The sequence below is a fragment of the Cupressus sempervirens genome, chromosome 5 (assembly GCF_028749045.1).
Source record: "Cupressus sempervirens isolate cs-2001-9-10 chromosome 5, ASM2874904v1, whole genome shotgun sequence".
NCBI lineage: Eukaryota > Viridiplantae > Streptophyta > Pinopsida > Cupressales > Cupressaceae > Cupressus > Cupressus sempervirens.
This window is the reverse complement of record NC_143122.1, coordinates 808,201,309-808,225,112: the sequence shown is the minus strand read 5'-3', so window position 1 is coordinate 808,225,112 and position 23,804 is coordinate 808,201,309. Positions and strand designations below refer to the sequence as shown.

The 23,804-nt window shown below is 31.8% G+C and overlaps 1 protein-coding gene across 12 annotated transcripts; it reads right to left on the bottom strand.

Moving 5' to 3' along the window:
• Positions 1-9,840: 9,840 nt before the first annotated feature.
• On the bottom strand, positions 9,841-16,394 carry LOC149558353 (uncharacterized). Of its 12 annotated transcripts, none has more exons than XM_089832611.1 (7): positions 16,138-16,394; positions 15,961-16,021; positions 15,659-15,779; positions 15,337-15,389; positions 10,425-10,841; positions 10,279-10,345; positions 9,841-10,192 (listed from the first exon to the last, which is right to left on the bottom strand). In XM_089832611.1, the coding sequence occupies exons 5-7, from the start codon at positions 10,835-10,837 to the stop codon at positions 10,136-10,138; spliced, it is 537 nt and encodes a 178-aa protein (XP_089688737.1). In that variant the 5' UTR covers positions 10,838-10,841; positions 15,337-15,389; positions 15,659-15,779; positions 15,961-16,021; positions 16,138-16,394; the 3' UTR covers positions 9,841-10,135. The 12 variants fall into 12 exon arrangements, with proteins under 12 accessions (XP_089688737.1, XP_089688736.1, XP_089688740.1 ...); XM_089832610.1 differs by having other exon boundaries at positions 15,659-15,771; XM_089832614.1 differs by having other exon boundaries at positions 15,689-15,771.
• Between the last annotated feature and the right edge of the window lie 7,410 nt (positions 16,395-23,804).

Here is a 23,804-nt window from a genome sequence, read left to right as displayed (position 1 = left end):
AGGAAGCCTTGTGTGGAAAACTAGTCCCTTCCCTTTGAATCATTGCATCTATGGAGGTGGCACCGTCGGTAAACTTTCATTAGATTCAGTCCCTGTCCATTGGCTAATCTTTCCATTCATAGGAGTAGGAGTAGAATAGCAAGTAATTGAGTAGTCGAGGTTTAGAAGAAAGTTAGAGAAGTACAAGTATCAGAGCACACTCATTCTCCATCGCCATCACCATCAACATCATCTCACACTCATAGCGAATCACCATCACCATCATCCCAAAATCCAATTTATCCTCAAAAGAAAAGTGTAAGGCCACCAACATGATTACTAGCAAATCACATCAATAACTAAGTTAGCATCCACAAGTGTAAGGAACATTTGAGTTATGCTTATGTCTTCATGGGTATTAACCTTTCAAGAGAGGAATTGTGCGTTTGATACTCTGTATCAAATATTCAATTGCTAATATGTTATGTAGTGGTACAAAACTCACATCAACATTATTCCAGAGACCTAGAATATCCCTTCTCCCAATTCTTCAACTTTGGAGATAAGTCGCATGTCTTACAAGAAAGACTCATCTTCATAAGGTTATTGAGAGGTCACTAAAGAATAACCTTTTGTTATAATAGGGTACATAGACAAAGATAGTATAGTGACACTGTCGCCAAATTGTTTAACAAGATATAGGAAAATCGTGTTGTTATAGGACATAGACAAAGAATAGCAAGAGTTCACCAATTTGTTCGACAAGATATAGGAAAATTGAATTGTTATAGAACATAGACAAAGAATAGCAAGAGTTCACCAAATTGTTCAACAAGATATGAATGAGAAAACCATATTGTTATAGACTATTGGAAAGGATTGAACCATACAATATAGAATAAGTTATGCAAGCCATCAACAAGTGATCCATACAGTGTAGAAATAGAGAAGTCAAATCATATAATGGAAAAAAGCATTGAGGATGGAAACATGGGAGGAGATTTGGGAGGTTCAAATATTGCAAGATGTTGTTAGAAGTTAAATGGACTAAGATGGAAGTATTTACAGCTAACATACCATTAAGAAAACCTTTTGAGAGAACACACGGTGAGGACAAAATAATGTTGTAGGAACAAGATTTGCATACAAGTGAAGATAGTAAATAAGCCTCGTAAAAATAATTAAAGAGATACCCTCAAAGGCTCATATTTGATATAAATTTGTAAACTAATAACCTCCATTCTTCAACTGCAACCCAAGTAAACTCGATGACATAAGACATTGATTAGATTAACTTCTATAACAAATTCCTCCAACACAATCTTCAATTGCTTTACCAAAAGCTTTTGCACTACAATTTCTTGGTCATTAATAAATATTCCATACCATTGGAGATAACCAAATTAGACTGTAAACTAAAAATTAATCTTCTTTATTTTGAGCAAATCGATAACCATCAGACCAGATCCTCCTCAGAATCATAGTTTAATGAAAATTTTCAATTTCATCCGAAAGGGGATTGTTATTTATGGATGACATTGATCCCCCTTATGGTCTTACCTTCCTGCCCTTTCCACACTTGTGGCCACATGAAATGAACACCCCAGTTTCAACAATAATCCTCATGCCATAGAATAGTAGGGGCCACCTCTACAAAGACCTTGAATCCCCATGATCTCGAGGATAGATAAGCTTAGGGTCAAAGCATCATTGGTAGAAAAATATACCTTTGTTCAAACAAAATTTAACATGTATGCACTTTTAAAAAAAAGATTAACAATTAACCCTATATTAAGTGAAAACTTATGATGGGACATAAAATTTTGGATGATATGCCTCTCGCTCCTACCCGCGCTCTTGCCGAAGGGCGAATTCAAATTGCAACTACTCCTATTGTTCAGATTGCAACTGCTTCTACCGTGGTCTCTTCAGTTAGGGATGTTGTTGCGCTGGTTGTGGTGGAGGGTGCTCCTGCTAGGTCTAGTGCTTCTCTTGTGGTGAGTGTTGGGTTTACTGGGTCTGGTGCTTCTCCTTCTCCTGCAACTGGGCTTGCCTCAGGGGTTCCTGGTGGGTTTGGGGCCAGGGGCGTTGGGGTCTACTGGTGCTGCTACGTACGCAGATGTTGCTACTTTTGAGGTGGATCTTCATCAGTCTGTCCCTCCTACTTTGAAGCTATGTGAGACTACTCCTGTGACTGTGACTAAACCCATTCAAATTTTGTTACATTCTGATAGACTAGATGAGATTTTCAAAACTACTAAGGTTTTCTCCTCCCATGCTACTATTTTTCGACTTAGGGGTTTTTGGCCCTCCCTTCCTGCCCTTCATGATTGGATTGCCAAGTTTTGGAGGCCGATTTTTTCTACAGACCTTTAGATATACCCTGTTGCTAAAGGCTTTTTTGTTGTCAAGTTTGATAATGCTAAAGATAGAAGATCTATCTTGTGTGATTACAGCTTCTCTTGGGAGGAACGTTTCCCCCTAATGGCCAAAAATTGGCATAAGGATTTTGACCCACTTACAGAATCTTTTAATCAAATCCATGTTTGGGTTAGGCTTCCAAATCTTCCCATGCATCTCTAGTTGGATTCTATTTTGGAATCTGTTGGGGAGGCTCTTGGGGAGTTTCAAATTGTGGATACGACGACCTCTAATGTTATGCATTCAACTTTTGTCTGCATCCTAGTTGAGATGGATGTCTCTAAGGGTCTCTCTGAGAATATTTGCCTGGGTTCTTCGAGGGGTATTTGGACTTAGAGCTTAGATTATGAAGGTCTTCCCTTCCGATGCAGGAAATGTCACATGACTACCCATGTGGCAGCTCATTGTTCATTCGTTAAGGCAAGATCAAAGTGAACGCCTTCCTAGTGGGTGGGTGTTTCTAATAAGCATTACATTGTCACTAAATCTTCATCTATTCAAGAGCAAGTTGCTGAAGGGTCTCTTGCTTCTGATCATTTAGGGGATACTACTCCTAATGTTTTGGTTTACCTGTTTTGGAGGTTCCTACTTCCCAAACTGTTGGTCCTGCTATCCTAAATGTTGTCCCTTTCCTGTCCGTTGTCTCTAGTCTTGTTGTCTCTGGACTTGTAGTATAGAATGTTTATTTGGGATCGCCAAAAATGGCCTCTTCTAGGGAGAGTGTTTTGGTGGATGATACTTCTTCTCCAGCCTACCATGTGGACTCCTTCGTTTCTTCAGGGGTGTGGCAGAAAGATGCAACTAAGCTAAAGGATGGATGGACAATGGTAAAAGGAAAGAAATATAAGTACCCCATCCCTCCTCTAGATAAGAATTTGTGGTCCCACAATGGAGGTTTTAAATCTAAATCTACATCATAAGCTCCTTTTTTTTGGGTTAATGTCCATTGTGGGAATTTGTTGGTTTTTCCCAATCTTTGCTTGGTGACTCACACTATTGTATTTGGGCTTTATATTGTTGTATCTTTTGATTTGATGTACAAGGTTTTGAGTCCATTCAAAACCTGTTTTTGCATAATCAAAACAATTAACCCTATATTGATGAAGAGAGATTTTGATCTCAGAAAAAGGAAAAATCATACAACAATATCTAGGGATTATTTAAATAAAAAATAAATGTTGTGTATTTCATTACAAGATGTAGTGTTAATACTTCATCACAAGACGAAAATAGAGGATTCATTTCACTGGGTGACCAATAATCATTTTAAAGTACTTAGTGATTCTGACTGCCTACAAAATTTATTGATTACATTATGTAAATTTATTTCCATTGTCAAAGTTTATATTAGATAATTAAAATTCTCTTGTCTCAGTCGGATATGATTGGATAATTAAAATTCTCTCGTCTATCAATCAGATAAAATCTATCATTAAGATGGAGTAACACATGGATTATGAATTCGATCTGAAAAAAATTCTTATATGTAAAGGGTTTTAGACTGTGGCCCAACATAAGTAAATTTGAAGCATAATTCCAAAAAAATTAATGAACTATATAAGCTTCAGGGCTTTTACAATTCTTACAGCAAACATTATTAAGTCAATAGGCTTATATGTGGGAGCTTTGCTCCCAGATTTTAAATTTTTTTGCCAGAAAATTGTCAGCCCGATTTTATATTTTTTGATAACAATTCTTAGTTTTAGAAATTTCTATTTGTACTCATCACTCAATAAATTTTTTTTAAAATTTATTTACAATAACAAACTTCATTATTTCTCATTCAATCTCTACCTTCTATTTTGTACTCCTCATATAATGGATTTTGTTTAAACTTTGTTTATAAAAATAAACTCTTTTATTCAAAGTGGAATGATGCAGTTTGTTGTAGGAAGGGTTTGGCTAATACATTTTCTTCATGTTAATTTAAAATTGTGTCTACATTAATAGAATCTCTATTCATTTTTCTCATGAAAATATTTGACATTCTTCATATTGATTTAAAATTGTTTCTCCAGTAGTGGTATTTCTCTATCCCTTTTCCATGTCAGCATGTTTGATAACTAGTGACAATTCATGCAAAAACTCAAGGTAAATCACTTGTTATAGTTTTTGTGAGTTTACTTGTGAAATCTGGGAATCATTTTTTGGAATGTTAATATGTTGTTTATTTTTAGAGTGCTGATATTTTGTTGTCAATATTTAGCATGAAATGTAAATAGTTTGTGTTTCCTTATCAGAGCACAATCAAGATTTGAAGGGTCAAAATTTTTGATATTGTTGAAACATACAATTTAGGCTCCAAATGCTATAAAAAACTGAAAGTGGGGTCTTCATTACATCATTGAGATCAAATAAGCTATATATTTTAGAAATATATGTCTATTAATATCAAATGTGATATCCAATAAGTTGAATATTTTAATCAATTTCTCCTTGTCAATTGAAATGTATTGCATTACTACAAATTATTAAATAAAATTGAAAGGCTTTAATGGAGTAAGTAAAATAGATTCAAACCTAAGAATGTTTTATTGAGATGCTTCTAATTAGTGTTTTTCCAAATTTTTAGGATTGGAAGACAATTTTCAATTTAGAGAATATATTACGAAAATTATGAAATAGAAAATTATGAAAATTATTTCAAGAAATTAAACAAGAGCTCTAGGAGAGCTTGAGTCCCTACCTAGTGCAAACTTAAAGGAAGAAAGATAAAAGATGACAAATTTATATTTAATGGAACAGTAGTGGTCATCCTCCATGTGTGTACAACACATTGAAGCTCTCAATAACTACTAATTTCTAGTTCTTTACTACTAATTTAGATGTCCACTTATGAATCTGTACATCTACTTGTGAATCAATATCAAACATAGTAATTAAGTAAATATCGTTAATCTCATCAAATTAAAGTTGATTATAGGAATATGGGAATGGAAGCAAAATTTTATTTTGGAATTTAAAACATTGAATGCATTTGGTATATTATTGATAAATTTCATAATATATTGTAATACATCTCTTTAATTGAATTAAGTTTTATTATAATATTCTTATTGAATATTGTATAATGAGTAATTATAAAATAATAGTGAAAAATAATTCTTAAATATAATATTTTACATTTATTTATTCATTTTTACAACATGAACAAATACACATTTAAGATAGTAAAAATAAATAAGAATAGTAAATATAATTTACATAATTTTTTATTTAAATGTAACAACGTAAATTGTAATGTCTGAAGATATATTATGTTTTAGTGTTTTACTTTTTAATTTAATGATACTTATATAAAAAAATAATTCTAAAATTCTAAAATGATCATTATAATATTCAAATTAAAATAAGATAAAATATTTTAAAATAATATAAAAATAATAACAATCAAACAAAAGTAAATAATAAACTCCTCCAAATTAGCATCTATTACATCTAAAAATTCAAACATACAACTTTAAATAAAAAAATTATTATTTTAAAAGAATACAATTCGTCTAGTGCGAGTTAATGACAAGTAATTTAATAAATGCCACCACCGACAACTGTTGCCAGTCTAAATGTTGTCACGAAAAAACATATAAGTAGGACCCATCCCTCATCACTGGGGTTAACAGATTTAGTTGCAAGCTTAGATAAATTGTATTGTCTCAAACAATCTTTCTCCATTGGGTCATGTTGTGCAATCTTAAACAGAATTTCATAATGCCCATTCACCCCTTTATCTTCCAAGTTTCATCAGACGTCCAGAGCCTACGTCACCATCTTCCATGGTTCAATTTCAGTTCCAATTTCACTATTCGAAAGGTTTTAAACATCTTATTAGTCCCTGCCTTTAGTATCGAAAAGGTTTTAAACATCTTATTAGTCCCTGCCTTTATAAGGCAGGGAACTAATGTTTTCGTTAGAGCTTGTATTATTTATATTTCAATTTTGCAAAGGTTGGATTTAAAAAAGATTTTTCATATGATAAATGCTAATTTGCTATTGGTCTATAAATAATTTCCTAAGGATTAATTGATTTATTGGGGACGGAAAAATGGAGAAAAAATATTTGAAAAGACAGTGCAGCGGATGTATTTAGGCTATGCAAAAACACATTAATAACATTATTTTTTACATAATTTATAAGAATTATAAATAATCGTATTTCTATATTTTTTTAGTAGTTCAAGTCTCATAAAGAAAAAAATTAAATTTATCATCTTCTTCTAATTATTACGCTTTACGAAAATAGCAAAGTACAAACTTTTGCATTAGATATTGGTAATGCAATAGTTACATTGATTATAAGCCATTGTACAAGCACTTCAAAAATATTGAAATTTATATGTATAAAATATTTTACAATTTACAATGACACATGTTATAATTTAAATTTTATTAATTTTTTATATGATATTTTAAATTACATTTAACCATAAACTCCTTACTTATTATACATATTAAAATAAGTAATAATGCATGAATACATAAAATAATTATAATTTGAAAAATATATTATAAAAATATCAAGATTATCTATGTATATTCTTCTTATATAAAAATATTATATCTATTTCTAAATTTGTAACTTTTTTTGTTATTATTTATTAAGCAATTTTAGTAATCATTTAATCATTCATACTTTGTTATATACATGATCATAACTATAAATTTTTATTATTATATATTTACAATTTCAATCTTGTTTAATTACGTTTAGACTAAATTAATTTTGATTAACAAAAAATCAACTATTTCATTTTTAATGCATTGTAAGATAAAGAAAACTCAAAAAGAATTTTAACTTTGATTTACCTTTTTAATATTATTTTCTTATGAATAAAATCATTATCAAAATATGCAGATTTCTATTTATTTACTAGTACTCTATATCTTTTGTATGTAGAAGTCAATCTTGCAAAATGAGAATCTACACATTTGTTCAAGCAATCATTACTTTCATCTATACCTAAAAAAGTCAAGTGCTACAAACTTTTTTATGACTTTCATAAATGGAAAATAACAAATATGATGTTTCTTATCTTTGAAATGATTTCCTACATGCTAGCAATGTTCTTTAGTTCTTTCCACTTGAAACTTCAAAAATACTTTTACTTTTTGCTTATTGCACCAATCACTTTTAAAAAACAATGCTAGTTGGCACTAAAATAAATTAAGAAACTTGGATCAAGTTTGTGTAATTTGTTTTCCTAATCATTTTGTAATCCATATTCACTAAAATGCATATACAAAAGAGCTCACTCCTCCCAAAGACAAGGACTCCAACTCATCAAGAGCTCTTGTTCCTAGTCACTATCTTTTGCGGTTCAATTTCAGTTTCAATTTCACTATCCAAAAGGTTTTAAACATCTTATTCCATTGTGCATCGTAAAGTAGCATGCCCACATTTTGTTTAATGCAATTAATGATCTCTTTTCAAAAATTTCCATATTTTTTGAAGTGGGAAAATAGTATACACCCCCAAGAAAATTGCAATAGACCAATTGGAAAAAAGAAATTAATCAACAAAAATTAATTTAAAAATAAAAATTTGTCAAACTTTAGAACTTGAACTTTGTTAGGTTGCACAAATTTATTTGAAAAAGTGAATATCGTATGTTTACACTTACAATGTCACATTTAGCATTTTAGAAGTTTGTATTAATATGTATATATTTTAATAATAGAAACAAGTTCAATAAAAGTAGAAAAGAAAAAAGAAAAATCAAACTTTGATTTTATTTGAATGATTTGTTTTATATTTTTTAATATTTCAATAATAGAAAAAAAATCTATACAAATAGAAAATCTAACAAAAAGAAAATTTTCAATTTTGAAACATTTTTAATAGAAATATTTTAAAAACAATAGCTTGATAATAAAAGTGTTTTTTTTTAAATAATTCTTAGAATATAAGTATTTTTCATAAAATCTATTCAAAGTTTCTTACGGTTTGATGGTGGAAAATAAAAAGAAAATTAGTTTGCCTATAAATTTATATCATTTCTTGCTATTCAAAGTTTCTTACGGTTTGATGGTGGAAAATAAAAAGAAAATTAGTTTGCCTATAGATTTATATCATTTCTTGCTATTTGATGATGGGAAAAAATAGAAAATTAGTTTTCCTATAAATTTATATCATTTTTTAATAAATTAGAGAACTTTGTTGTTGGAAAATATTTTTATATTAAAAATATTTCCTCCAAATAAAATTTTGAAGTCTTCTTTTATTAACAAAATTATAGGAAGGAATGAAATTAGATTTTTTTAATCTTATTTTTTAATTTTTATTAATTCTCTTTTGGAACCAGCATTTTTCAATGAGCAATAAAAATATTTGGCAAATTTTTCCTAAAACTAATTTTAGAAATTATCTTGTAAAATTATAATTGGCTAAGATCTTTTAGCCCCTCAAAATTTTGGTAAATAGAGAGAACTATAATTTTGTATTGGTATTTTGATGATATTTTATAGTTCAACATTCAATATTCCTCAAATTTCAAACTTTCTATCCACTCACCTTGCACCTATCGGCTCACGTTGGATGCACAAATGCAGACAACTGCTTAGTTTAATTTTAAGTGACCAGATATATATGAAGATACAGTGACTTAAATGACCATTATGAGGTAAATAATTCAATTCTATTTTAATAATATCATTGTAATATCTATAATGATGTTTTACTTTAGTTAGTTAACTTACTTGAATTTCAGTCATTTCAGTGATATTACTGGACTGTCTTACCTGTTATAGTCTATTACTTGTTTCATTTATGAATTTATGAAAAATGTGATGCACACATTAGATTTCCTAGCATCTGCGACCTGCTTGAAGAAAGTTCAATTCTCGTAGCGCTAAAAACTCCGGTCAAAAATCATGCATACCCTAATCAAAACAGGATAATACCTAACAATCAGAGTTGACTGCTACAAAGCACTCACTACAGTCCTCTAATGAGAAGTCCTTTGTGCATTGGGCAAGTCCATAGATGCCTGCATATGTGCCTTTCCTAAATGAAGCCTCAACAGAGCATGTTGAAGAAATGATTCTGGCGAGAAGCTAGAAAATGGTGCTCAGGTTTAATTTAAAGTGGTGGCATTTGCATATTTAATTGGACTACAACCATGACATGCCTCTATAGTTTGGGGATCGGCTTCTAAATGGAGAACAAAATTGGATATGACTTAGATTAAAGATTAAATCCTGGAGAAGATTGCAGCAAGAGCAAGAAACCCTTGAGCTTCTACCAATGTTTCCTAATGAACTGCGAGAATCAAACAAATCTTCTTATGCTTCATTCTCAAAATAGATGAATATTTAGTACCTGAATCAAAAAAATGACTGGACAGGAGGAGCCATATCAACCCATCTCCTGATTGCACATATGGAACTGAAGGAGAAAAATCAAATTACAAATAAATTTAGATAAATAAACAAGGGAAAATAAGATGTTCAGAAAATAATGAAATTGTCTTAAAATACCGTAACTTGTAGTAGATGCAATTAATTAATTAATTGCATGCATGTCTAGGTACAAAACAAAATGTAACAAAAATTAAGAATAAAATGCGAGAAGACCAAGATTGAAGTCTTAAATGATGTCTTCCACAGTTGAAAGAGATACAGAAACAACAGCAGTGGAAAAGGCCAGCTGCTTAGACTTAGTGCAGTGCAATTTTATAAACAAAGAGCAACGAGTAACATAAAACAATTTAGGAATAGATCCTCTTCGCAGTTTTGTCCTTTACATATGATGATCCCATATTTCTGATGACGTGGCCACCTTGTCGCACCTAGGACACTGCAACCAATCATAATGAAGATATGATTAAAAGAAGGGTTACAATCCCATTTGATAAAAAAACAATTGAGTTAAATTCCACATACCTTGGAATCAGCTGCAACCTTGGTAACTAAACAGGATTTACCGAAAACATGCCCGCACGGGATCGAACTGAAATATCACAATAATGATATTAGAAATCTCAAACATATAATAAGATATTTTTTTTCAGACCTATTGTATAACATACCACAGTGTGTGTAGTCCAAATGGAGTTAATGGCTGCTGACACAAGATACAGCAATTTAACTCATCAAGCGCCATGACACTTTCAAATTCTTTCCTGAGGATTAAATTGCAGTTGTTCTCCAATCCAGCAAGAATTTCTTCAAACCTCTGCAATTTTGCTTTATATTTTTCAAGATCTGTCGTCATCACATGTGAACTGTCATTGTTCTCCGACCATTCTACTTCTAAAACTGCTTTTTCTTCCTCCAACCTGCTAATGACATCCTCAGAGTTATTTCTGACTTCTAACAAACGGTTGGTATGTTCTTGGAATTGATCAATAGCAGAAAGAAGAAATGAATTAGTCATCACTGATTCTTCTCTGGACAATTTGTCCAGTTCCATCAGCCCATACAGTTCCCTCCGCCCATACATCTCTCTACAAATGAAAAGAAATAAAGAGTCAGAGCTAAGCTCCTATTTGATATAGATATGAAAATATAAATCTGAGATCACATAGGTGTGTCCATCAACTACAGATTATTAACATAAGCACGGAAAGTGGAATCCTTTAAATCATAGCAACTCAGAAAGCGGTCGTCCCAAGGAGTCAGTAAAAGCAAACAAATACAATCCAATCAACAACAGATATTATAGAATAGGAATTATATTAATAGGGGATTCAAACAGAACAGATAGAAACCAAACCAATAACCAGTCTTACATCTATTTTGCAGACTCAAAGTAGAGGATACTCCCTAGACAATAGGGGATCAAAAGATATCTACAGAGGAATCCAAGAAAAAAAAATGCTTCTATTTAGCAAACAAAGAGGACATCCTCCAATCAGGAATTGAAGACGCTAACACAATCAGCATTTCAAATGCAATAAAACAAGACTCTCAGCAAGAAAAAGATTCATCCATAAAAGAAATTACCACAATCATTTCAACCGCAAATACATTTAGGTCATTGAATAGTTACCATCATTCAAACAAAAAAAGTACTCAACATACGATGGAATCAACCTATAATATGTATAATATAGCCAGCAATTACAGCAATTACCCTAAGAGTAGCCAAAATATGATTAATGTTTTCGACTGCAACTTCACAGACTGAAACCCCAACCCATTATTTGCTTCAGATCTCATGGGAAAGCAGCCATATGCAACAACAAATAGAATGTAAGATTTTACTCTCTTTTTTCCTTTTCTTTTTTGGCAAAAGTGGACAAGCCACTAGATATATATATAATAAAAACTGGTTCAAGAGCTCAACTGAGAAAGAACCAGAAAGAAAACCCAGCATCGTCGCACTATTTACAATTGACTAACATCAATATTTACAATCTTATTATATCGATGAACAACACTAACACCATCAAATTTTGAAATTTGTCGAATTTTACATTGTCATCACACAGCAGGCATGGAGGACTCGAATTCAGTGAAAAAAAAAATTTCAACAATTTGTAAAACATGCCTAAGTGTGGAAAAGTAACCCAATAAGACAGAAAGAAACCGTTGTGCTATCTTTCTTCCATATCCTCGCTTGAAGCGCCCAAAGCAAGAGTGGATGTCATACTAGGATTTACAGAGAAGCCCTATCCAAAATTTGGACATGATAAGGGAGCAATGTCCCAACCCGAGCTTGAGCCCTTAGCAGCAACATCTGAAATGCCAGTAGAAATGCCAGTGGAAGATGGCACACCCCAAACATTTGGTTTGGTGACATCCGAGTGAGGAGGCCGAGTAGTTTCTTGTGAGTGGACAAAACCAGGAACATTGAAAGCCGAAATCGACCAAGCACCTCGTTCACTAACCGATTGAGTTGGGCTAGCCAAAGGAGTCTTCACTTGGGCAGCTTTTGCTCGTGCATTAGAAATTGGAATACCCAAAATATCAATCAAAGCAAATGCAACTTTCTTCACCTCCTCTGTCAGCTGATAACCTAGAGTTCGAGCCCTAAATTGCAGGGTCTTGGTCAGGAACCGAGGATTGTGCTTTTCAAAGGTCTTTTGCAGCGCTTCAAATGTCATCATAGCCTCATGGTTCTTCATGAGTATGGTTATTGAAAATATTCCACCTACCAAGGCATTACCAAACCACAGATCATAGCTTTGCATTGCCTGTTTCAACTTATTTTCATCCCAGTATTCTGGCCGGACCACCTCGATAGCAATGATCTTATTTCAATGACACTCTTAATAATCTGACATGAAATTTCATTAGATAGAAGAAAAGCTGAGCACATGTATCAGACTATGCTTTTCCTTGCTTTCTAATTAAACACAGTAAATTGTCACGAGGAACACACGTGACATTTGCTTTGAATTCGATGCCTATTTCAACAAGAAATTACTAATATATTTCAACAGCAAGAATAGTTGATCAAGTTACCACCAATTAATTTCATATAGCTTTTTCAATGCTTCCAAATTTAGTCTAATCCAAGGCTTCTTTATCCCCAATGATCCAATTACAAGTGAACCCAATTTAACAGAACAACAATTGCTATGTTTAAATTTAGAACCCAATATAAATATGCAAATTATAACTATTTGTTTCTACACCAAAAACATTGGAGAGAATTACCGTTGGTGGGTTTCATAGCGCTTTGATCACTCAAAACCCAATCCAATCAAAGAAATATTTCTTATTTTCTTGTAATCCAATTGCAAGTCAATATGTTGGTGTTGCCTCATAAAGAACCAAAAACATCTCTTAAAAGTAAACTCTATATATTTATTTATTTATTTTTTCTAGAGTCTGGCTATCATCACACAAATCTGATTTGAAAGCCCTTGATAACAAGGGATCAAGCTCCAGTTTTTCTTTTGAGTTGTAATTGATAAGTACTAATCAATCTTTTGTTGTGTTTGGGGTTTTAGATCTCCCTCAAAATATTTTTGTAAAGGGTTTCTAGTCCCTTCAAAACATATTTTTTTTCTAATAAAAAACAAAGGATCAAACTTCAAGATTAGAAGATTGATGAAATTAGAGAAAAAAAATATAATCATGAAAATTCAACAACAAAAGAAGGATGAGCTTATCTATCTAATTGTGATCATTAAGCTCGTTCTAATCTATATTTTAATCCTATAGAATACTGAACCAACTTGGTTGTTTGGACAAAGTTGCTCCTACAATTGTGAGGGTTCTCTTGTAGCCACAATCGTGATCCTCCTAAATGCAAATTCACAATCAAAAACTCAACCAACTGCCCCTTTACGATTTGGAAACAAGATGACCACGCACAAGTTCTCTTTTTATCGATATGTTCATGCATTTAAAGATGTCAATTAACATTAAGTAAACACATTCAGAAGAGCAACACAAAAGTCAAGGATATCTCAACACAGGGACATCTAACAACACTCGTTCAAATTTTACATTTAGGCACCAAGATCTACCATCCAACTCCATTTTATCCCCATTTTTATTGGCACATACTGCCCAAAAAGGTAAACCTACAGTTATAGGACAATCAGAGTCCAATAGTATGATAATTTAGTTGAAATTGAACCCTTATTATTTTACATAATCTAATTGGTGAAAATTAGATAGATACGCATGTGACTCTATGTCAGATGATGATTATGATAATACTTGCCATCTAACAGTAGCTCAAGTCATAGCTCTTCAGTGCACATGTACACGCCCACAAAAATTTCAGATAGAAGAGTATAAGTGTTGTTGAATTATCCAAACAACAATGTTAAATGAAGCCTCAAACTGGCTCATTAGCAAACAAAGAATTGGGCCATGCAGTTCATTCCAGTGCTTGCTCATCAATGGCCTTGATTTACAGGACTTGGCAAAGCCGAGCGACTCGTGTTGGGCATGATGCCTCAAAATTCTTATCGAATTATGTCTTGCTTGGGCTCAAGGACAATGCTGGGCAGAGCATAAAGCAACAAATACAGTATGAGGGCCCATTAACAAGAGACTCTTTAAATCATAGAGACAAAATAAGTGGTAGCTCTTGTACATTTAATAAGGGTTTTATGGAAAGTACAATTATTAGTGGAAATAGGAGAAATAGGACATTTTCTTGCAAGGAAATAATCTAGAGGAAAACAGCGATAAAGTTTTTAAAAATCAGACATACAAATATTCATCTTTGTATATTAATAATATTAACAAAACAATGACAAGTTCATTGCCACCTTTGGCAAGGTAGTCTCACTCACATTTGAAAACAAAGGGCAAGCATCTATAGTCCAAGGTTTTAATTCAGCTGACAAAGTGGAGAGCTTTTCAAGGTATTGATCTCTTTTGTAGAGAAGTCCCTAACAGCCAAGCTACACGTTACAATTGCACAGTAGAAACTAAAAAATTGATTCGAACATATGTGAGCGAATCTCCTTGCAACAACCTCATTGAAATACAGACTACAAAATTGATTCGAACATATTTGAGCACATCTCCTTACAACAACCTCATTCAAATACAGAGTAGATTAAACAGCAAACCATGGAAAAATCCAAAAGCAAAAGTGTAATTGAGGATTGAATGTTTGATGCCTATCAAATCTTCTCATTAAAAAACTAAAAGCGCTATTTATTGAGGGTTTCATCTTCTCACGCGCTTGGTAGAAAGAAAAATTCTCACGCGCTGATTATTTCCTTCGCAGATTGATAAAATACGGACACCAAATAACAACACAAAATAGGCAATATTCTAATCCATGATCAGAGATCAAACTAATGCTAAAAACAAAACAAAAAAAACAACAACAAAAAAAAAAGCCTGAGATGCATCGAGCTGCGAATGAAAGTATTACAGAACTCGGATTAAAAACGTTCTGGAGTACAAAATGCTATTATTTTAAGCATAAAAAATTCCAAAACCTAACCTAAATTTTGATTCAATAAATGAGCCGATCAATGCCTTATTAAAAGTAAGCGCGGAACAAGTCATTCTGCGTACCTTTAAACACAATGAAAAACTTCAGGTGATCGCGCCGATTGCTCTACCGAATTCTGTACCAAGAGAAGGCAATCTCAGCTAAATTTAGATAAGAAAAGTACTAGGATTACTGTCAGATATTTAGTCGACCGAGCTGCTTCTTAATAGTGTAAAGATAAATTTGAACAAATAGACGATTAAACTGCTAAAGAAACTTCTTCATGTTTGAACTAAAACTGAGAACCCAGTTAAACAAAATTCAAAGTCTTTTAACCCATATAAATTGGAGATCAGTTAAACTCAATTCCCCGATGAAATGCCCAAATTTGCAGAAGAGCCTAACCGCAGGCAGTTTCGTGCCCTGCTTCCTTACACGAGCTATAACAATGTTTAATAGCCTCCACTCCGGACGGATCTAATGATGATACCTCGCTTACACCCAAAGTTTCTGAAGCCCTGAAACCCTACACTCACCATTTTAGAAACTAGACACCTGTAAAAACATTATCTCTCGGAAAAACATCATGCATTGAACATGGACGCGAAAACACGTTTCCAATACAGTTAAGCAGCCGCGGACGCCAAAAATAACTAAACGCCAACGAAAGGAAAAAGAGGAACAAGGAAAGGAAAAAGAAGAAGTACGGTTCCAGCTGAAGCAGTCAAGCATCAGGGATTTGAGAACAGGAAACAAATCGAAGTTGTTCTTCACAAAATTAAAGAGGAAAACCACGAAACAGGAAATTAAATTTAGAATCTCTGCCCTAAAGTAACCACGAAACCCAAAAAAAAATAAACTAGGGTTTCAAGTTTTCAACATACCACATACTGCCGCAATACTTCAACGTATAAGGTCCGCTCTGATCAAAGTGCGTATTCGTCTTGTGCTTCCCTTTCCCGCTCTGATCCAGCAACGTCAATTTAAACAAAGCCCTAACGTCCGTACCCTCACTGGCCAAGGCTATGAACGGCGAAACGTAAAAGGCACCGACTAAATAACACCTCTTGAAAGTTGTATGCATGACCCATGCATACAACAGGTGTCAGCACAGTTCTGACAAGCCATTCAATTGGAAAGTAAAATTTTATGTTAATGGCAGAAATGTATATGTAGAATACGTTAGAGTTTTTTAATATTATTTTTCAAATTTTATTTTTATTTTTATTTTAAGTTAAATTTAAATTTAAATAATAATTAGTTATTGATATTTTATTATTTTATTTTCATTTATAAACTATTATTCTGTATATAAAAAGTTCATACTTATATAAAAAGTAAATAAAAATAATAATAAAATATCTCTTCAATAACAAGTTATTAAAATTGTAAAAAAATAATAATTTAAAATGAAATTTAAAACTTTCAATTTTTAAACATATATAATTAAAAATATTAATATCTAATTTAAATAGTATATTAGCATAAAAAATAATGATAGATATGTCTAATTTGTTTACTTATTTTATAGTTACTTTATACTTTATCTTATTACATATATAAATTTTCTTTTTTGTTATTTTGTTAAACACAACTTTATTACATATATAAATTTCCTTTTTTTTGTTAAACACAACTTTATTATTTGTTATTGGTGATCCTTATATCAAATATGCATTAGATTGAAACCTACTAAAGTGCACTTGTGTTATAATTAACACTTTGAATTTTATTCTTCACTTAAATTTATTAAGTACAAAAATAAAAATATTAAATTTCTTTAAATAATTTTTTTTTTAAATCTATATAAAAATTAACTCAATTCTCTAAAAATACAATTTAAAAAATTATATATATTTCTATATATTTAATATATTAAAAATATTTAAATTTTATATTATGATAGTGTTGATGAAAATATATTCTATTAATTTACATAATTTACTATTTTATAATATATTTTTTAAATCTTTTACATGTATTTTTATAAAATGTATAATTTTCCTTTTTATATAATAAATTTATTAAATAAAATAATAGTTTGAAAATAATTTTTAAAAATAAATAAATTATTGAACATTTTAAAGTGAAAAAAAATATAATAAGAGTGAGTAAAAGGATAAAATGAAATTATATTTTAATTGAAAAGTACATAACATATTATAAATTTTCTACCGAATTATATTATAAATAATTTTTTTTAAATAAAATATTTTTTAAAAATGAATATAAAAAATAAATTGAAATAATACATGAATTTTTATGAAGTGATACTAAAATTAAAGTATGAAAAAAAAAAAAAAAATTAATATTATATAACATATTATTATTATTAATTATCTTATCATAACATCAATTTATGATTCACACTGGAGATAAAAACTATACTTTTACTGTTATCATAAAAATAAGTTGCCAAAAGTAATAATAACATGTCACATCGATGCTAACAGTACCAGCAGCTTGGGTGACGGGTCATCTCATTCCATGGGAAGGAAGGAAATGGGGCATGAAGCACTACATTCGAGGGCGTGCAAATTTTCAGCTGTATAGCCTTTGTCAACATAAACACTGTTATCCTCTGCACTTTTACCATCAAAAATTGCATTAAAAAAGAGTCACTTTGTGAAGAAGCATGGCAAAGATATATAGTTAAATCCCTTCATAAATAAAAAAAAAAGAAGACAAAACAACTACTATAATCCTTCTTATAACGTCATCTGTAACAAAATTGTTGTCTACTAACCCAAAATTTCCAGCTCAACTTGGAAAAGAAGGTATGAAGAAGAGAAAATTCAGTTTGAAGTTAAGAATCATCATACACAAAATCAAGAAAACATTACTCCATAAACTTCTTCAAAAGAAATTTAGGAAAAAAAAAAAAAAACAATAACACACTACTACCTAGCTAAATTTGACAAGCAAACAAAACAGGCGAAATCTGAGCTACAGAAGCAGATTGTTCTGATTCAACCGTAGAAATCTAAAATCATATTGATATCAAGAAAACATATAATATTTCACCATAGATTTTGTCTAAACTGATGAAAAGGGCAAAATATGACATAGAGCTTAAATATATACAACCACTACATACAATGAGAAAACATAAATTTTCTCCAACACATGTATTTGAAAAACCCCTAAAGTTGAAGTTGATCATAAGAAAATGAGACATTTTACCTTCTTAAGTATTTGAAAAGCTCCAAATTTGAAGTCGTCACTTTTCTAGTTCTAAAAAATGATCAAAGGAGTTGGCCAATTGCTAGTCTATAGGAAGAAATACCTGCAACATCAGTGAAATGTTAAAGTGTCAGTGTGGAGAGAAATGTTGGCAGGGCTTGAAACACTATGAAAGCTACAAATTATGTTGACTAAGTACCTATTCTAGCTTTCGAGTGGAATGCACCAAAACGTTGAGCGAATGAAATAGAAATAGCATACAATTAAATGGGAAATAGTTCCTCGTCATCATCTGCTCGAGATCTCAATGTCAACCGCAAAATAAAAACATGATGTTTCTAATTTAATATATAATATGCAGATGAATGCCACTGACTAGAAGCATTAATAATTGTTTAATCAATTCCCACAAGCATTAATGAATCTTTATCACTTCCCACTGACCGAATACAAATGAAAAGTTTTAAGTGGCCTAGATATGTAGCAGTATATATGTCAAGGTATTTATTATTTTTTGTTCATAACTATCAATATGCCTTTTACTTTCCTCCTATTTTTCTTTTGGGAAAAATAATTTATTCCTTGCCTAAATTAACCATAGCCAATGAAACATGAAATAAACTAAATTCTCTACATTTGAAAAAAAAATTTTTAAAAAAAAACATTACATTAGATTATAGAAATAGTAAAATATTTTAATTTCATTGGTCAGATTAGAAAACTAAAAGCAGTTGCATGAATGCATTAGTATTCCTAGCATAAACCCCTAAAGTTGAAGTTGATCATAAGAAAATGAGACATTTTACCTTCTTAAGTATTTGAAAAGCTCCAAATTTGAAGTCATCACTTTTCCAGTTCTAAAAAATGATCAAAGGAGTTCGCCAATTGCTAGTCTATAAGAAGGAATACCTGCAACATCAATGAAATGTTAAAGTGTCAGTGTGGAGAGAAATGCTGACAAGGCTTGAAACACTACGAAAGCTATGAATTCTATTAACTGAGTGCTTGTTCCAGCTTTCGAGCAAAATGCACCAAAACACTGAGCGAATGAAATAGAAATAGCACACAAGTAAATGGGAAATAGTTCCTCATCATCACTTGCTCAAGATCTCAATGTCAGCCGTAGAAGAAAAACATGATGTTTCTAATTTAATATATCATACGCAGATGAATGCCACCAACTAGAAGCATTAATAAATGTTTAATCAATTCCCACAAGCATTAATGAATCTTTAATCACTTCCCATCGACCAAATACAAATGAAAAGTTTTAAGTGGCCCAGATATGTAGTAGTATATAGAGAAATCATGAAAAATAAGGTCTTAGGCAGACAACAATATTTGGTATTTGTATATTATAATGCATGACTTATGAGGGAAAGATTGGCAAACAGTTCTAGATTATGAGGAAATGTAGAATTTTACTGAGAAGATTGAGATTTCCAAGCTTTACATCTTCACTTCATAAAATCTAACTAAAAATTCTAGTCTTATTGATGGATGGAGAGCCTTGTAATGAACAAAAAAGTATTTTAATGACAATGGAGTCCTTATAGTTGTAGAAGATGAAGAACATCAAGATCTTTTTTTGTCGAAAAAGGATGAGATATTTTTTCATGAAATCCCAAGACCTTTTCTTGGTTGCAACTGTAAGTTAGGTTTGTAGTCATCCAGTTTCATTCCTCATTCTTTCCATTTGTCACCCTTAAGTTGATGCTTCTAAAATAATATATTTTCATAGACGTTGTGCTTCATTCTTTATACTTCACTGTAGCTAATAAATTTATGCCACTTTTTATATATCAATTGGGATTTTCTAGGTTAATTATTTTTGCCTTATAGAATCATTTTTAGGTTAATTATAAAAAATATAGATTGCAATGGAATACTTTTGGTTCAATTCATTCATTAGATTGTTTTGCAATAGTTTTGAGTTAGTTGTAAGGATAGTGCATTGTTATGGCATCCTTTTGAGTGCATTCTTTATTTTCATTTCTTTGAATATTTTCAATCCCTCCATAAATTTGTGGTACATTTGTCTTCTCCCTATCTATAAAGACTGGTTTTACTAACACAATGCCACAAAATAAAATTCTCATCTAAAGTCAAATGAGTCGAGTTGAATAGTCAAGATAATCGTGCAAATAACTAATCATTCCATTAAATAAAAAATACATCAAGTATTTAATTTGTCCACATGATGAATCCATGTGTTATGAAACATTATCAACCACCAGTGCAATATAATTATACCATATACATAACATATGATTAAAGTACAATATGCAACTGACCAAACTGTTGTACTAACATGTCATCAAATGCCAACGCAATAAATATTACATCCAAGAATAATGTTGACCTACATGTCAAACATAGAGACATGAGTACATTATGAAATGCTAGATATATGATATAACATTAAGTAAAAAAAAATACATGCCATAAAACATGGTCCATCTATATGTAGCCCTGTCTCCAAGCCATCAGATTACTGTTCATCTGGTATCATGAGATGAGAGTGTGAGCTAGATGCTCTTATCACCCAACCACGAAGTGGTTAGCTCCTTCGGTGGTCTTCCTAAAACGAAGTACTCCCTGATAGGGTAAACTTTAAGAAACCCCCACTCCAAAAAAAGATATAACTTATTGGTGAATCTTTCATTATTTTGAAAAACTAAATTATTTTTATCAGAAAATCTCTCAATTTTTTTAATTTTAAATATTATTTACATTGGCAATTATTTTGGAATCATAATTTTTTAGTAGAAAATATTGGTGAATCTCAATAATAATAGGAAGTTTGCTAATCATCATGGAATATTACAAATTGAAATTGAACATGTTTTATCTCATGGAAATTATGAGGATAATTACATTATATTTCAAATCAATAGTGAAAACTAAATATTGGCAATATATCCCTAAAGTAACTAATAATTATGATAATTTTTTGTGAATTAATTCTAATTTCTTCGATAATATATAATATTTAGGTGAATCAAATCTAATCATGTATCGATTATTGTGGAAAATCTTTGAGTTTAAATTTTTTAATAAAATAAATTATTGAGCGATTTAAATATTTTAGAGCTAAATTTAATAAAAGTGTGACAATTTAGGTTGCATTAAATCTTAAATTATTAGCCAAATTACTAGAATTTTTTTCTAAAATGTGTAAAATGACGAATATTCGCCATTAAAATATTAGAATAAATAATTATTTATTTATTATTTACACTATTACTTAAGTTTTATTAGATAAATGCATTTAGATATTAGTTGTCATCTAGGAGTTGTTGACAACACGGGAGTTTGTTCCTACCTAACCATACTTATCTTCTCACCTACTTGGAGGGTAATCCACTTTTTGTGGACATATGCTTAGTTGTCACACTTATCTCCTAACACTTTCTAGCTTCTTCTAGAAGCTTCCTTGAGGCCTTTATATTTGGGCTCTCTCATTGTAATTTCATATCACACAACACATGGCAATTCATTGTGAAATATATTTTCTCGCTTTGTTGGATTGCTCTAAGCTCTTATTCCTTCTTCAATTTCTCTTCAGTAGGTTATTTGCATGTAGGTGATCTTGGCACACTATGAAGTTGGCTTTCATCAACTTCTACATGGTATTAGAGTCTTCTTGCTACTTCTTGGTTGAAGGATTTTTGAAGTCGTAATTTGGAGACACAAACCCTAGTTTGTTTGTGATTTTTTTCTTCAATCGAGAGGAAGAACATTTTTTCGGAGCACTTTGGGCCTAAATGGACACTACCATTGAGCTTAGAAGGTCCGTTACAATCAAGATCCATATATAGTTTGGCCATTTTGGACAAAGTTGCTCCAAGAGGCAAAAATTTTTACTTGGGAGGTTGTACGGACGATTTTTTATGCGCTTTTTTAAAAAATTGTCACAGCACCGCGGTGTCACCGCCACGCAAGCAGTGCTCGGCTCAAGCATCGCCGCTGCCAGTGGAACTCGACTGCAGCTCTATGACCAATGTTGCCGAGCCAACCCACCACCCTCCTAGTGGTGCCACCAGTAGCAGATACCCTTACGACCACCAACACCAGGTGGTGCTCCACCTCACAACTGCCCACCTACAACTTGTCTGCCACCACCAGCTGTTGACATGTTGGCACCAACCTGCGCATGCTACATGGCAACCAGGTCAGCAACAACTACCATGTAGAGGCTACGTGGCAGCATTTTTTGCCATGATAGTCATCAAGTTGTCAAATTTGAGTCGGTGAAATACTAATGTCAGCATGACATCAACACTACATCAGCTCTTGCAGCCTTTTCAAGTTCTTTTTTGACCTACTCCCATTTTTTGGCCATAACTTGTGCATGTAGAGGTATTTTTCCAATCCGAAAGAAGCACCGGAAAGATGGTTCCGAGATAAAGAAATTGGTGTAAGTATTTTTCAATTTTGATGCAATTTTATTGCCTATTTTTGCAGTCAAAGCTGGATGTTCTATTTTTCACTCTGACAAGCATTTCTTGTGTGTCCCATCTTCATTTTTTGTAAACGTTATATTTTTGGAAAGTTGGTACTATCTAACTTTCAAAAAATGTTATCATTTTTTTTACATTTTGTCCCATGCTATTTCTATCATGCTTTTCATATTTTCGCTCTATGGTGGATATCTTAGGTGTTCTAGGTCTGAGGATTATTTTCATGGCATGGGATCTTTTGTTTTGGGTTGTACTATCTATTGTATCAGATTCTTTTCCCTTTCTGATCATTGTTGATATCATTTGTAAGCATCTTTATGCAAACATATTGAGATAAAGTACCACTCTTGCATTTCAGATTAATGAACATTGTTTTGAGACAGTTGTACTCACATTATTTTATAAAGTGTCATGGGGGAGATAGTTGTATGCCACTTTTGTGCCCTCTTCCTTTTTGCCCCATGATGTGTCAGCGACACGTGCCTTTATAGGTGTTTGTACCTCTCACTCTCTTTCATTGTTCTTGGTTCTTTCTGCAGAGTCCTTAAGCCCACTTTCTCAGATGCCTGTCACCTTACCCCATCTACATTAAGGAGGGGTTATTTTGTTATTTCTAATTCTTCTTTGGTTTGATGGTTCATTGGAGTGAGCTATGTATTTAGTATCTAATCCTATATACAAAGCGAGTTATTAGTATTTGATCATCTACTATGTCCCCCTTTAAGTTTCATTGAGCTAGGGCCTATGTTTGATAATGGGTTCTCAATTTGACCATATCCTGATGGGATTCTAGGTTGTACTTCCATCGTTCTTTCATTCTCCTCGTGCTTGGGTCAGATGACATCATCATTATTGAGGGGCATGTCAATCTCCATCTAGATCATTCCAGAGTTTTATTTTTTATG